Below are 13433 nucleotides of genomic sequence, written 5' to 3' on the forward strand. Positions count from 1 at the left end.
AAATTGAGAAGATCCATAATTTAGAAGATCCATTGCGGGAGCCAGATGTTGGTCTCACACAGGGCGCCATATTACAAAAGATTACCAAAGCCTGCCCCAGTTGGGCACTTTTTAATGCAGAATATTTTGATGGGAAGATCAAGAGTGTGAGTTATAGGATTCGCAGACCCAAAAAAGTGGAGCCTGTACACAAAAGACAACAAAACCACTCACCCCAATTGCCCAGGTGTAACTGGTTCTACCCTGTTGTAGCCATCCCTTCCATGGGAATCGATGCCAATTGAGCAGGGGGCCGCACAGCCTTCATGGAGTGCTCTCATTCTCTGTCGTCTTCCTAACAAAAGATTCCTGCCAAGCATAGCTTTGTAGAGGCTGGACATCTGTCGCTCTTTAGGAGCGGGGTGTGTGTGTGCGTGTGTACGATTTGCCCATTGAAAAGTAGTGACCTGTCAGCCTTGATTGATGGTCACAAGCCTCTGGTCTCAACCCCTCCTGTGGGAAAAGAGGGCTAGCCAAGCAATGCCTTCATTCACATGCTAATACCAGACTATAAATGCAAGCAGAGCAGGGCAATCATGTAAGAGAAAGCCCCAGAAAGGCAAGGGGAGCAGCCAGCTGCCTAAGGGCTTTCTCCCCTTTCTCCCCTAAGCCTTGGGGCAGGCGAGGTGGATTACAATGACTGCCACAACCCTGGCCAGCTGCGTGCAGAAGCTTTCCAACACCAAAGAGGAAAGGAAGGTATGTCACATTCTATGTGCCCTGAGATCGTATGTCTTGAGGGTTTAAGGACACACGATGGGTTGTATCCAACTAACATACTTCGCCATCGAAATGAATGGATGTGAGGTTAGGCGTGCCCATTCATTTCAATGGCTCTACTCTGAGTAGGACTAATGCTGTGTGCAACCCTAGTGGTTGCTGTTTCTGTGTTTTACTAGGAGGTAACTCCTAACTTAGCTCTCAAGGGACTAACCCACAGACAGTATCCAGAGATAAGCTAAGAGCTAGTTAAAGGAACACAGAGCAGTTTGGCATCAACAGTAAAGTACAAAACACATGGGTGTGTACAAGCTCTGACTGTTATTTGCACACACATATTTAATGTGGAGTTGTATATGACCAGGGAGAAAAATATATCTAGTTTATATAAACTATATTTACTGCTTTTAATTTTGCTTTATATGCTTAATTTTAATCACAAACTATTTTTTTTTAAAAAAGTAGATTATTTGTGTGTAGAATTTAGTATATGCTGTTGTAGAAATGAAAGCCGGCACCACTGCAGAGATTTGATGTTCCACCTCACCTGATTTCCATCACAATCAGCAGAAAAAAATACAACTGGAAGTGGTTGTCAAAAGAATTGTCTGACTGGGTGGGTTGTGGAATGAAATTCTAATAAAAACCACGATATATTAGATTATGGGAAACTTGTAAAAAGCTTTTATGGAGAGTTTTATAACAAAGCTCATGCTCTGGACATAATTGAAATCAGTTTCCTGTTTCTTCCTTGGTAACTGGGTTGTTAGGCAAAACAAAATCAGCAATCCTATGCACTCTTACCCAGGAGTAGGGCTTACTTCTGAGTAAACACGTATAGGATTGAGTTGTCAGTTTTCCTTGTCAGACTTCATACAAAATTGAACTAGGTGGAAATCTGGTGTATGGGTGTGTGTCAGGAGAGTGTTTGACAACCGAACTGGTGAAATACTGGCCACAGTAGTACCCATGAATTATTTGCTGCTATATAGGAATGACATCTATTTTTTAAGAAGAAAAACATTGAAGCTCTATGTGCATTTGAGCTGACAAGACCAGTAGCCAAAAGCAGGATCCAAGCTTTCCATGTAGAAAAGTTACTCTTAACATTCTTCCTTTAATCACTGTAGTTAAGAAAACCTTTGATTGAAAGAAAACGAAGGGAGAGGATCAACAACTGCTTGGACCAGCTCAAGGAGACTGTTGTTGGGGCCTTTCAGCTTGATGTAAGTGTCGATTTTTAGCGTGCCTCTGCTCCATCTTCCTTTTTGCTTTATTTTTTCAGCATTGTTCAAAAACAATTCTTTGTCACTAATAACCCACTTTGTTGCTGCTCTTTTAAACAGCAATCTAAACTTGAAAAAGCAGATATCCTCGAAATGACGGTAAAGCATATCCAGAATATCCAAAATAGCAAAGTTATGGGTAAGTGGATTTATGTACTTGTATGCTTTACTCTTCTACCCCTTCATGTTTATTCAAACCTCTGTAACTTCTGCACTGCTTTGAACATCGCTCCGTCCAATCTTATTGTTCAAAAAGTACAACAGAAAAGTCAGAAGACAGTACTTTTCCAGCCTGATGTTACTGGTAAAACTGTGTAAATTGTGTAAAACAGTGACATGGAACAGTTTAAGCAGTGACTATTGAACTCCATGCTCAATAGAAAATGCTAAGACTGCAATCCTATGTATACTTACCTGGGCAAAAGTCCGATTAAACTCACTTCTGACTAGATATTATAGCACTGAAGGGGCCTTCTCAGACAATCTGCTTACTGTGTTGTTTATTAAAGGCTGTCACCACTCAGCATCTTCAAACAAAACCATAGAAGGGTCCTATTTCCCAAACATTCATACTGCAGTCCTTGAATTGCAATTCATACCTTCTGGTATCTCCAATGCCTCAGCAAGTCCACACTATAATGGTGTAAGCCTCTTAAAGAACGTGCTTTCACAAAGTACTTCTCAATATCCCATTTCTAGTTTAGTGTGTTAATGCAAAGCTGGGGGGGGGCGTGCGAATTACTGGCTGGAAGAGCCCATTTTCTTACATGATATCAGTACTTAAGATGGAGGGCTGTTAGCACTGTTCATAGCCATACTATAAAGTATCAGTTGAAGTCATTGCCTTGAATAATGCATGTGCAAGAGATTCAATATGGCAGCAACAACAGTTTCATTTATGAAGTTGCGGTGACAGGCACGTTGGGGCTACAACTAGGAATTCATGGCTTCTTGTACAGTTACCTTGTGTAGTCTGGTGCCGGGACAACAGGTTGGAACATCTCCTTGGAAGTAAAGGTTTCACAGCTACTGAGATGGCACTTCTAACCCAAACTAATTCTTGGTACCACCTCAAGAGAAAGGCCTATAAAGTTTCCTCTTCAGGCTAGGAACATACACCTGGGTAATAATAGCCTTTCTGACTCCCACTTGGTGTAGGCATGACAAAACAGCCCCAGATATATTTTTCAGGTGTGAAGTCCAAAGCATTGAAGATAAAATAACCAGGGTACCAAAATCAGGTACATAGAATGTAATGGTACTTGTGTAGAGTTTCCATGTTTCAGAGGTGGTCCCTGCAGAGCAAAACTTTGCCTGGAGGTATTTTGCTCACATTTTCAGCTAAGTAGCTTAGCAGTAGCTAAATAGATATTGCCCAGATGTTAACATAGACAGCGATCCTAACTCCACTTACCTGAGATTAAGTCATATCGAATTAAATTGGATTTACTTCTGAGTGGACATGGCTAGGATTGTACTCTTGGTTAGCGGCTTGGCTTTTAACACATTATACACCTGTAAGCAAAAGTGATATACTGTGAACCATAGAGGGTTTGTAGACCATTCTTAGCAACCAAATATATCATGGTGAACTGAGCACATGAAACAATTATGTCTGCACTTGAAAATAATAGTAAGGTGTACTGAAGCAGGCTATCAGGTTAGATTGTTGTCAGTGGCAAGAGAATGTGTGTTATATGAAAATAGGCGAGTTTTCATTATATTCGGCAGGGGCAGGCTTTGGTTTTAAGCTGAAGAGTCTTGATTCTTTAATAACAGGAAGTGTCTTCTGTTCTTGTTCGGCAGATTCCAAAATGGGGTTGGAAGCTCAGCAGAGGTACAGCACTGGCTATATCCAGTGTATGCACGAAGTCCACAATCTCCTCCTGACCTGCGAATGGATGGACAAGACCCTTGGGGCACGGCTACTGAACCACCTGCTGAAATCCTTGCCCAGATCTAGTGAGGAAACCTGCAAGGCAGACTTGAGTTCTACCACCCCTGGGAATAGCAAGGGGAATAGCACAGGGTCCAACCAATCTCAGGATCAGTTCCACCCAGCCGAAGACAAGCCCAGGTTGAAAAAGCCATTCCAGCCCAAAACACCCTCGCGTTGTAATCAGCGCGAGTCGTCTCCTCCCGGTCAGATCCTGCAATCTCATTTTGCACACAATGGCATTAACATGGGGTCATTAGACATGTGGAGACCGTGGTAAAACCTGTCTTGGAGAAACCTTATTTCTAATCTTAGACCCTCTTTTATATGTATCTTATAGATATGCCTCTTTAAAACACTTTTTGGAGCAAGTCTGCTCCTGTAGGTGTACTAAAGACCAGGGTACTTCAAGCCGAAGTAAACCGCTGCGTAGCCTGCATTGTAGAAGGCTGCTATTTTATTGTATTTATTTAATGCATCTAAATTATTTTATAGAATCTTCCCTTGGGCTGTTTAGTGTATGTGACTTATGTTCCTTTTCATATGCTATTAAAAAAAATTAACAACTTATTAATAAAAGTAGAAACCACAGCGAGATGCTGGTCTTGCATTTATGCAGCTACTTATGCAGCTACCGTTAAATAGGAGCATATTGAGCCAGAGCATTGATCCATCAGACTCTTTATTGTATCTCCACTGATTGGCAGTAGCTCTCCAGGATTTCAGGCAAGGATTTCTGCAAGTCCTACCTGGAGGTGTCAGGGTTTGAACCCAGAACCTTCTGTGTCATGCAAAGCAGACACTCTACCACCATAGCTGCCAAGTTATCCCTTTTTTTAAGGGAAATTCCCTTATGCTGAATAGGCTTCCTCGCGAGAAAAGGGAAAACTTGGCAGCTATGTCTACCACTGAGCTATTGCCTGTTCCAAAACTGGGGGATTTCTACTTCCATTTCCCAGGATTACACAGAAAGTAGGGAAAACTTGCCTCCATTGCTCCACTGCAACTGAAGGAGAAAAAAAGAAGCAGTTGCGTCCCTTAGCTTGCAAGTGTTCTATATGTGCAGAAGGCTTTTTATAAGAGAGAGCATTCAAACATGCTATTCCTCACCTGGGGTTTGAGATGGTACTGTTTAGCAAAACTTTCCCGCATAGTCCTGGAATACGTAGCTCAGTTGGTAGCACATGAGACTCTTCATATCAGGATCAAACCCCACGTTGGGCAAAAGATCCCTGCACTCCAGGGAGTTGGGCTACATGATCCTTGTGGTCCCTTCCAACTCTACAGATCTATGATTCTATATGGTTCTCATTGAAGCATCTTGCATCTTCAAGACCTAGGCAGAGACTTGATAAGGGCTTGATAAGATATTGGTGAAAACTGAGTAGAAAACAGCTGGCATTCTGTAATGTTGGTAATACACTTGGATCCCGAACGCTCTGGGACTTGGGCGTTTTGTCTCCCGAACGCCGCAAACCCGGAAATGATTGTTTTGGTTTGCGAACGTTCTTTTGGAACCTGAACGTCCGACAGGGCTTCCGCAGCTTCTGATTGGCTGCAGGAGCTTCCTGCAGCCAATCAGAAGTCGCGATTTGATTTTTGAATGTTTTGGAAGTCAAACGGATTCCATTCGACTTCCAAGGTACGACTGTAGTAGTAATAGTAATAGTAATAGTAATAATAATAATAATAATAATAATAATAATAATAATAATAATGTCATTCTATGCCCAATTCCATCCCTTATTTGGAGTAAGGTTTTTATTATTGCTGATTATCTAATAAGGTAAAGGGACCCCTGACCATTAGGTCCAGTCGTGACCGACTCTGGGGTTGCGCGCTCATCTCGCATTATTGGCCGAGGGAGCCGGCGTATAGCTTCCAGGTCATGTGGCCAGCATGACAAAGCCGCTTCTGGTGAACCAGAGCAGCACATGGAAACGTCGTTTACCTTCCCGCTGTAGCGGTTCCTATTTATCTACTTGCATTTTGACGTGCTTTCGAACTGCTAGGTTGGCAGGAGCTGGGACCAAGCAACGGGAGCTCACCCCGTCACAGGGATTCGAACCGCCGACTTTCTGATCAGCAAGCCCTAGGCTCAGTGGTTTAACCACAGTGCCACCTGGGTCTGTTTTTATTATTGTTTTTATTATTGCTGATTATCTAATAGGAACAACCAATTTCCCCTTTTATTAGGTGTCTGCTGTATGTCTGTTTCCTCCCACCCCAAAGGTAGCCAGATAGCTTCCCAAAGAAAACAAAATCCACACAGGCTGTCTTTTGCACTAAACCATTAAGAAAGTGAACTGTCTTGCTAAATAATAGTGTCAATTTGCTTAGATATTTCCCCTGTTGAACTTCCAAGATGAGACACGAATCCAGAGCTCGCAAGGCAAGATTCATCGAGAAGCCTACCTGCAAGCAGTGGGAGAGCCCTCTAAACTTGATAGTCAACATTTGGTTGCTATGGTGCTCCAAGTTGAAAGCAATTAGAAGTTCTTTTCAGTTTAAAAGTAGAGAGCAAGGGGAAGGGATCCGCTTAAACAAACACTGTGCATACTAATTAATGACCCGTCAGAATCCGGAGGCTAATTATGCACACTGATTTGTTTGATGAGAGTTAGGAAGAGTGAATGTCATCACCTTGTATTTTAGCACCTCTCTTAGTGTAACTCTTCTCTTTTTATCCTCTCCTCTTGAAAAGCCATTAGCAATGATAGCACCAGGATGGCAGTATTAAAAGCTGCCTTTGGTGAAACCAGGATGTCTCCTAGAATGCTCTAACAACAGCACTTAAACTACCTTATCCATCAGTTCCCCAGAATAATGTTCGGTTGGGGAAAACTCCTCTTCAGCTTGAATTTCTTCCTTTCCCATCATTACAAGCACTCTTTATGTTGTTATCAGACCTTGAGGTGGAATAACTGCATAGAATGCAAGGGAATTTTTCTGTTAAGGTTGTTAAGTTTTTATTTAAAAAATAGCATTGCATTTCCATGCTGCAAAAACTTTAGCCTGTTTAGTGTTCATTCGTTGAGTAGAAGAGTTTTTTCCAGAAAAAAGGGTGACAACTCTAACCAGGTCATTATTATTTTATGCATGTTTTATTTGGTACTTAAATTAAATTGTGTGCGTACACACACAAACACAGCCCCCTAGTTTACAAATGCAAGTAAACACAAGATGAAAGGAGGCAAGAAGGACAAGGAGGGAAGTGGGTTATATAAAACTGATTAACCAGGTCACACCTTCATAAGAGTGGACAATCCCTGCAAGCTGATGGAAGTTTGTTTTTGCAAGATGTTCGGCTAAAACATAAATAAAATAAAAACAAAGCTACAGTGGGGCTTAAGGACTGGTTGTTGGTAAAAGGAGCAATCATTTAATTGAAACTGAGCAATCATTTGATTGAAATTGAAGGGCAAGTTGTGCCGGATGGAATCCCATCTTTTACAGAGTTAAAGGTAAAGGGACCCCTGACCATTAGGTCCAGTCATGGCCGACTCTGGGGTTGCAGCGCTCATCTTGCATTATTGGCCGAGGGAGCCGGCGTACAGCTTCCAGGTCATGTGGCCAGCATGACAAAGCTGCTTCTGGCGAGCCAGAGCAGCACACGGAAACACAATTTACCTTCCCGCTTGGAGCGGTACCTATTTATCAACGGGAGCTCACCCCGTCACAGGGATTAAAACTGCCGACCTTCTGATTGGCAAGCCCTAGGCTCTGTGGTTTAACCCACAGCACCACCTGCGCCCCCAGGTTACACAGGTGTAAAAGAACTGTCCTTTTTTTTTTCATTGGTCCAGCCTTTGAAAACTCTGGGTCACTTCTGCAGAACCTCAGAAATCTGGCCTACTGTTTTAAACAGAAAATACGCTTCTAGTGCAGTATAAACGTGTATTCATAAATGTGGAGAAATTAAATAAAAAAATTCCCTCCAGTAGCACATTAGAGACACAGTGCATCCACACTGCATGTACACGAAAGCTGGCCACATGACCTGGAAGCTGTACGCTGGCTCCCTTGACAAACTTAGTTGGTCTCTAAGGCGCTACTGGAAGGAATTTTCTTTTTCATTTTGTAACAACTTAGTTGGTCTCTAAGGCGCTACTGGAAGGATTTTTTTTGTTTGTTTCGACTATGGCAGACCAACACGGCTACCTACCTGTAATTAGAACTGTGGAGAGATTATCACTCTGTACTTTTGAATTAGGTTGCAGATATATGAAAATATCAGAACCTGGGCTTTGTATTTAAGTCTCAATAGGCTTTTGCTGTAGGAGCTTTATGCAACAATTCATTCAATGGACAGAATATTTGCTTTGCATCCAACCCCTTGATTCTAACAATCTTGTCCTCTGTCCTGTAATACCGTAGGTGACAGCAGCAGTAGGCTACCTGTATGCTGTGGCTCAGGTCATCAGGCACCAAACAGGAGAGGGCTCTTGTACCTTTACTAGCTGGCCTGCACCAGCTAGGCACACCTGCTGAAATCCCCTCTTCTGCACAACTATTAAAAGTGCAGGGGCCCTGTCCTGTTTGGTATCCAGTCATCCTAGCTATGGCGACATGCTGGGAATGGCTTCCTCTGGCCGGCTAAACCAGGTAAAGGTAGTCGATGGGTCTCAAACCCTCAAGTGAGTTAGGGACTTCCCCTGCACCCTGGGTCTCTAATTCTTATATGAGTTGGTTGACACTTTGTCCTGCAGCCAAGCTGGTGCCAGACGTCTTGCTCTCCTTTCCTTTGGACCACATCAGTGAGCCCTAGATGGAGGTCTTGTCATCTGGGCAGCCCAGGACCTCCACACACACTGCCCAGGCCTGTGCCCCAAGGAGGTCCCTTTGGTGCTGCTAATGCAGTGGTTTGACTTCATTCCTGAATGTGCATGCCATTGTCTCCCAAGACAGATGGATGCCAACAACTGGACACCTGAATTCAGCCCCACTATTTCCAGATCGACCCTCGCCTCTCAATGTGTGCTGGTGTGCGCATTGTTCTCTGTTCATTTTTAGCTGTGAGTACAGCTTGAATAGGGACGCGGGTGGCGCTGTGGGTTAAACCACAGAGCCTAGGGCTTGCCGATCAGAAGGTCGGCAGTTTGAATCTCTGTGATGGGGTGAGCTCCCGTTGCTTGGTCCCAGCTCCTGCCAACCTAGCAGTTCGAAAGCACATCAAAATGCAAATAGATAAATAGGGACCGCTACAGCGGGAAGGTAAACGGCGTTTCTGTGTGCTGCTCTGGTTCGCCAGAAGCAGCTTTGTCATGCTGGCCACATGATCTGGAAGCTGTACGCCGGCTCCCTTGGCCAATAGCGCGAGATGAATGCTGACACAGAAATCCACAGTGTGATCCTATGCATGTTTATTTAAATGTCAAGTCTGGCTTATTCTCAGATAAACACACATAGGTTTGGTGCTGTCATTTGGGAGATCTGGCACCCTTTAGCAGGGAATGTGTCTGCAGATGCATGCTTGTCTGTGGCTTCAGTGGGGCAGGTTAATTATGTAGAAGGAAATCTATATTTCATCGGAATTTACTGACTGATGATGGAGCCCAGAATCCCCGTTACAAATGTACTTGCTCAATGGCTTCATGGATAGCTAGGTGTAAAAGAGGACATGGTCTCTGCACCTGTAATAGCTGCCCCAAAGATGTACCTTGTCACGCTGTTATAGGTGTTATAGGCACGGCCAGATTTAGGTTTGATGAGGCCCTAAGCTACTGAAGGTAATGGGGCTCTTTATATGTCAGCTGTTCTTTGTCAACAACAAATTGTCGCTGTTTTTTTTGTGTTGAATATATGCTATATGCTAATTTATGGACCTAAAAGGTATCTAAAGACATTTGCAGATAACAACATATGTAGTTTATCAAAGTAATTGTTGAACTGAAATGCAATTGGAAATGTACACCCAGTTTTTCTTCCCTTTAAATTTTTTGGGGGCCCCCAAGAGAGTGGGGCCCTAAGCTATAGCTTGTTTAGCTTATACGTAAATCCGGCAGTTCGGTGCAGTTCGGCTATTAAAGGTACAGAAGGCCAAGGTGCTTTTGCATCTGGCCACCTACTAATTTTACATCCAAGTAAACATGCTGAAGGTGGCAGGCAGCCCATGTGATGTGAATGCAGATTTGCTGTATAAGATCTCATTGGTGTAGGTGACAGGTAGTCATACTTGCCGCCCTTCTCATCCTGTCTAAATACCATACACAGCTGGGCATGGCAACTGTGTTGCTATTTGCAAAACACAATTATAGCCACGTTAATGTCAGTACCTGACGTTCATAGGACCAGGAAGTATTTGATCACAAACTACCGGTAAGGATATAGGATACAGTATAGTGCCTTTTTTGCTTTTACTGTGTGGGGTGCTTGTTGCTGTTTTACCAAAATCATAGAACTGTAGAGTTGGAAAGGACCCGAGGGTCATCTAGTCCGACCCCCCCCAATGCAGGAATCTCAACTAGATGACCATCCAACCTCTTCTTAAAATCCTCCAAGCAAGGAGAGTCCGCCACTTCCCGAGGGAATCCGTCCCACTGTCAAACGGCGCGTACTGACAGAAAGTTCTTCCTGATGTTTAGCCGGAATCTCCTTTCTTGTAACTTGGCGCCATTGATTTAGGTTCCAAATCATTCAATAGATCCCTCAGTTACTCCAAGATCGTCGTTTTGGGGGTATATTCTGACACCTGATGGAGCAACATTGCTAAAATGTTCTGGCAGAACCAGATTTGTGTCAATTTGTGGTACCTAAGTGCATTAGAAATTATCCTAAGCATCTTTGAAGGGAGGGCAATCATCATCTACCAAATCCCATGGTATCATATCACTTGCTCTGCATCACAGTAGAAGGAGCTACTGTTCCACCAAACAACACCCACATCCCTTGTTTTCATCCGACAATTGCTGGCGGGTGTGTAAGGATGGGGATGCCTCTCCAGCAAGCAACTGGAAAGCAGCTGAAGTTCAGAAGACCCAGAGCTTTTCCTCAATGTCAGCAGTAACATTGACTATTCGGGACCAGGAGAGGGAGTCATGACACAATTTCTGCAGGACCAAGGGGCTGCTACTGCTTTCTTTCCAAGTTATATCGCTGAAAAGAAAAGTAGTGTTAGCAATATGAGTACTTAGCTGCAGAATGTGGTTATTTTCACTTCGTGAAATACAAACAAAACACCTTCCTTAGTGATGTACTCAGTGAACACTGTTGTTGCTTTTGAAGTATTTATAAATTTTTACAAAAAATTATTGGATTTTTGGGGGATGCAGGGGGATGGAATTTTTCTTGGACAGGAAAGAAGGTACCTTTTTCCATATGTGGTGGTCTTGTAATAAGGTTAAAGTTTACTGGGAAATGATATATAATGAATTGAAAAAGATGTTCAAGTTAACATTTGTTAACAACAACAACCCAGAAGCTTTTCTCTTGGGAATTATGGGATCAGAGTTACCTAAACAATACAGAAATTTATTTATGTATGCAACCACTGCCACAAGAATGATATCCACCCAAAAATGGAAAGAAGTCCGGACAAAAGAAGAATGGTTACAGAAATTAATGGACTATGCAGAAATGGCGAAACTTACTGGAAGAATAAGAAATCAAGACAACAGATTTTTTTTTATCAAGGAAAGCAAAATCGTTTATTGAGTATTTACAAACAAATTGTAAACAATGTAAGGCATTAGCAGGATTACTGTAAAAACGTAAAAACTTGCAGTTTCTAAAACATGTATGAAATAGAGGAGGAAAAGAATAAAGAGAGTTAACTGGGATAAGCAGAAGGGGTAAATGGGGGTAAATTCATGGAACGGCTGGAAGAGGGGGGAGGGAAGTCAAAGTTCAATATGTGAAAACTGTTTTTATTTCTTTGTTGAATTGTTTATCTGCTACAAATGTAAACTATAAATAAACTTTTTTAAAAAAAGAATTTTTCTTGGACTTGATTGGATATGAGATATTCATAGAATCATAGAATCTTAGAGTTGGAAGGGACCCCAAGGGTCATCTAGTCCAACCCTCTGCAATGCAGTAATATCAGCTAAAGCATCTATGATAGATGGCCACCCAACCTCTGCTTAAAAAGAAGGAAGGAGAGCCTGCCACCTCCAGAGGAAGCCTGTTCTACTGCCGAATGTTTAGTCGGAATCTCCTTTCTTGTAACTTGAAGCCATTGGTTCGAGTCCCACCCTCCAGAGCAGGAGAAAACAAGCTTGTTCCCTCCTCCATGTGACAGACCTTAAGATATTTGAAGAGGGCTATCATATCTCCCCTCAGTCTCCTCTTTTCCAGGCTAAACGTACCCAGCTCCTTCAAGCAGTCCTCATAAGGCTTGGTTTCCAGACCCTTGATTCATGTTGTTTCTTTCCTGCATGGGCTTTCAGTTTAACCCACAATGTTAACATTTCTAAGAAGTTCTAGAAAAACTTCCTCCATGCTGTTTCATTCTAGAAGAGTTATTATGAAACACTCTTTTATTATCAGCCAGTCCTCAAATTACGGTCCAGAAGCTAGGAGGCATTTAATGAGGGCAAGGTAGAATATGATAGAACATTGCATGACATGGAGAAAGTGGAGAAAGAATGTTTTTTTCCCCCCTCCCTCTCTCATAACTCATGGGCATCCAGTGAAGCTGTATGTTGAAAGATTCAGGGCAAATAAAAGAAAATGTATCTTCGTGCAGTTCATATTTAAACTATGGAACTCACTTCTGCAGGACGCTGTGAGGGCCAGCAACTTGGATGACTTTGAAAGATTACATAGATTCATAAAGCTATCATTGGCTACTAACCACAACAGCTATGTTCCACCTCCACCGTTGGAGGCAGTATGCCTCTGAAGACCAGTTTCAGGTGGGCAGAGTGCTCTTTGCACTCACTTCCTGTCTCCAGGCTTCCCAGTCTTCTGGTTGGCCAGTGAGAGAACAGGATGCTGGACTAGATGCATGGGCGTAGGCAGTGCGGGCAGGAGGGGGCAATTGCCCCCCCTAGAAGCAGGGCCGCTGGCCAGCCTGCCCCGCTGCCCGCCCGGTGCCATCTCCCTTCTCCCTGGCTGGCTGTGGGGCGGGCGGAGGGAAAGCCCCAGAGCCGCGCAAAGCGTTTGGCTGGCTTTCCCTCCGCCCGCCCCACAGCCAGCAAGGGAGAAGGGAGACGTCCCTTCTAGCCGGCTGGCTGTGGGGCGGGCGGAGGGAAAGCCAGCCAAACGCTTTGTGCGGCTCTGGGGCTTTCCCTCCGCCCGCCCCGGTGATCGCAGAGGGGGAGGAGGGGATCGGAGCAGCCCAATTTCGGGCTGATCCTGGCTCCCCCTCGCCCCTGCCGATCGCAGAGGGGGAGTAGGGAGTCGGGGCAGCCCGAAATCGAGCTGATCCTGGCGCCCCCTCGCCCCTGCCAATCGCGGAGGGGGAGGAGGGAGTCGGAGCAGCCCGAAATCGTGCTGCTCCAATCCCCTCC

At 43.8% G+C, this 13433-nt stretch overlaps 1 protein-coding gene across 1 annotated transcript; it reads left to right on the forward strand.

Annotated features, from left to right (window-relative positions):
- Window positions 1–675: 675 nt before the first annotated feature.
- LOC118093439 (transcription cofactor HES-6-like) lies at window positions 676–4493 on the forward strand. Its single transcript, XM_035132534.2, has 4 exons — window positions 676–738; window positions 1890–1985; window positions 2106–2184; window positions 3852–4493. The coding sequence occupies exons 1-4, from the start codon at window positions 676–678 to the stop codon at window positions 4259–4261; spliced, it is 648 nt and encodes a 215-aa protein (XP_034988425.2). The 3' UTR covers window positions 4262–4493.
- The last annotated feature ends 8940 nt before the right edge of the window (window positions 4494–13433 follow it).

Source organism: Zootoca vivipara, chromosome 5 (assembly GCF_965207765.1).
Source record: "Zootoca vivipara chromosome 5, rZooViv2.hap1.1, whole genome shotgun sequence".
Taxonomy (NCBI): domain Eukaryota; kingdom Metazoa; phylum Chordata; class Lepidosauria; order Squamata; family Lacertidae; genus Zootoca; species Zootoca vivipara.

Coding starts and splice junctions, on each gene's coding strand:
- LOC118093439 (XM_035132534.2), top strand. CDS start 676: ATGACTGCCACAACCCTGGCCAGCTGCGTGCAGAAGCTTTCCAACACC. Junction 739..1,889: donor ACACCAAAGAGGAAAGGAAG/GTATGTCACATT, acceptor TAATCACTGTAG/TTAAGAAAACCTTTGATTGA. Junction 2,185..3,851: donor CCAAAATAGCAAAGTTATGG/GTAAGTGGATTT, acceptor CTTGTTCGGCAG/ATTCCAAAATGGGGTTGGAA.